This window comes from Nanorana parkeri, unplaced genomic scaffold (assembly GCF_000935625.1).
Source record: "Nanorana parkeri isolate BGI_ZX_2015 unplaced genomic scaffold, ASM93562v1 scaffold14, whole genome shotgun sequence".
Lineage (NCBI taxonomy): Eukaryota > Metazoa > Chordata > Amphibia > Anura > Dicroglossidae > Nanorana > Nanorana parkeri.
Window position 1 is genome coordinate 3,275,347 of NW_017306282.1, and position 1,487 is coordinate 3,276,833.

Genomic DNA, 1,487 nt, shown 5'->3' on the forward strand with positions numbered 1-1,487 from the left:
GCGGGGGTGCAGGAAGGATAAGGGGGGGGGGGGGTGAAACATGGCGCAAAGAGGGCAATCTGTGTGTGTATACGTGGGCATGAAATAGAATAAGCAGAAGGGGGACCCTCTTACACCCCCCCAGTCCCTTCCCTGGACACCCCAACAAGCCCGATCAGCTCCAGCCGATCCCTGCCAGCAAACTTTTTTATTTGCTGCTGGAAAGAGTTTCATTAAACTCTGCAACACGTGTCCATGTCACCCTCCTCATTCCCAGCACGACATCAAGGCGACCAAACACCCTACAAAGACCACCCGATCACAAGCCCACAAATAGCCATTGATCCAGGCACAGAGAAGGGGGTGGGGGGGGGGTCATGGCTGTCCTTGTATCCTGCACAGAATGCCTTCCTTGTGTGCATATGACAGCACAGATCTGTATGCAGGGATTGCCATGTGGACTGGAGATCTATCTATCAGCAGCCAGCGATTTGTTCCAGCATTGCCACATACACATTGCAATCCTTCCATACACATGCAGAGTTTTGCAGGAGGCTGTCAAGCTGCAAACTTTTGACGTTGTAATCCACCAACCTCCAGCATCCAGGTGGCCACCATCCTCCGCATGAAGGGCTGGATGTCCTTCTGGACACATTTGAAGTAGGAGCACTGGGGCAGATATCTCTCCTCCACGGTCAGCAGGTTCTGCAGGACCCGATCGTCAAAGAGCAGAGTGGGGTCAGTCTGAGCCCTGCGGACAGTATCCAGCTCACAGCACAGCAGCTCCATGCTGGCCGCCTCGGCTTACTAGCTGACAGTATTGTATCCACTTCCACGGGTGCAGATCAGATCTGGGTGGGGGAACGAGAGAGAAGATTTGGGGGGTTCTATTGTTTCCAGTGCACACCAGTCTCCCCAGTTTGCTCCCTGGCTGCACAGTGACGCAGCTTGCACTAGGGCTGGCCCAGGCTCTTGGTGTTATTATGTAGAACAGCAGCTGGCCAGACTTTTTAAGTTTTTTTTTCCTCCTCTCGCTCTCTCGCTCTCTCTCTCTCTCTCTCTCCACTCAGCAAGCAGGAGGCCCTAGTATAGGGCACACATGACAGCTCTACACTTTTTTTTCCTTCTGTACAGCCCGCCCCATCTGGCTTATAAAAAAAAAAAACGTAATTAAGTCACTTTGTAGGTGCTATCAAGTGCAAGCAGGAAAAAGAACTTCATGGGAGTTTGGTGCTGCTTTTGCCTTGCAAAGGGCAGGCTAGGTGGGAGGTAGAGAAAGACATTTAGATGAGGGGTTTGGATGTTAGTGTGCTTGCAGGTTAAGGTCCCCAAATACCAGATTGTCTTTCGACCATTGTGCAAATTTTTATTCAATAGAACATAAAGGCGACAGATGTTCTACGTAGGCAGGGCAGCTTATTCTGTGCAGCGCGGAGGGCGGTCAAGGTGTGCAAAGTGTGGTAGTAGTAAATCATCTGGTTAGACAACTTAACAATCTTGTTGCTAAG

General features: G+C 50.9%; 1 protein-coding gene across 1 annotated transcript in view; it reads right to left on the bottom strand.

The window, feature by feature from the left end:
* The window catches only part of CCND2 (cyclin D2), a 50,740-nt gene extending 49,919 nt beyond the window's left edge, over positions 1–821 (bottom strand). Inside the window, exon 1 of the mRNA XM_018558119.1 lies at positions 574–821. Within this exon, the coding sequence (XP_018413621.1) occupies positions 574–768 (195 nt within the window). The 5' untranslated portion in view covers positions 769–821. The remainder of the gene's footprint in view (positions 1–573) is intronic.
* Positions 822–1,487: the final 666 nt, after the last annotated feature.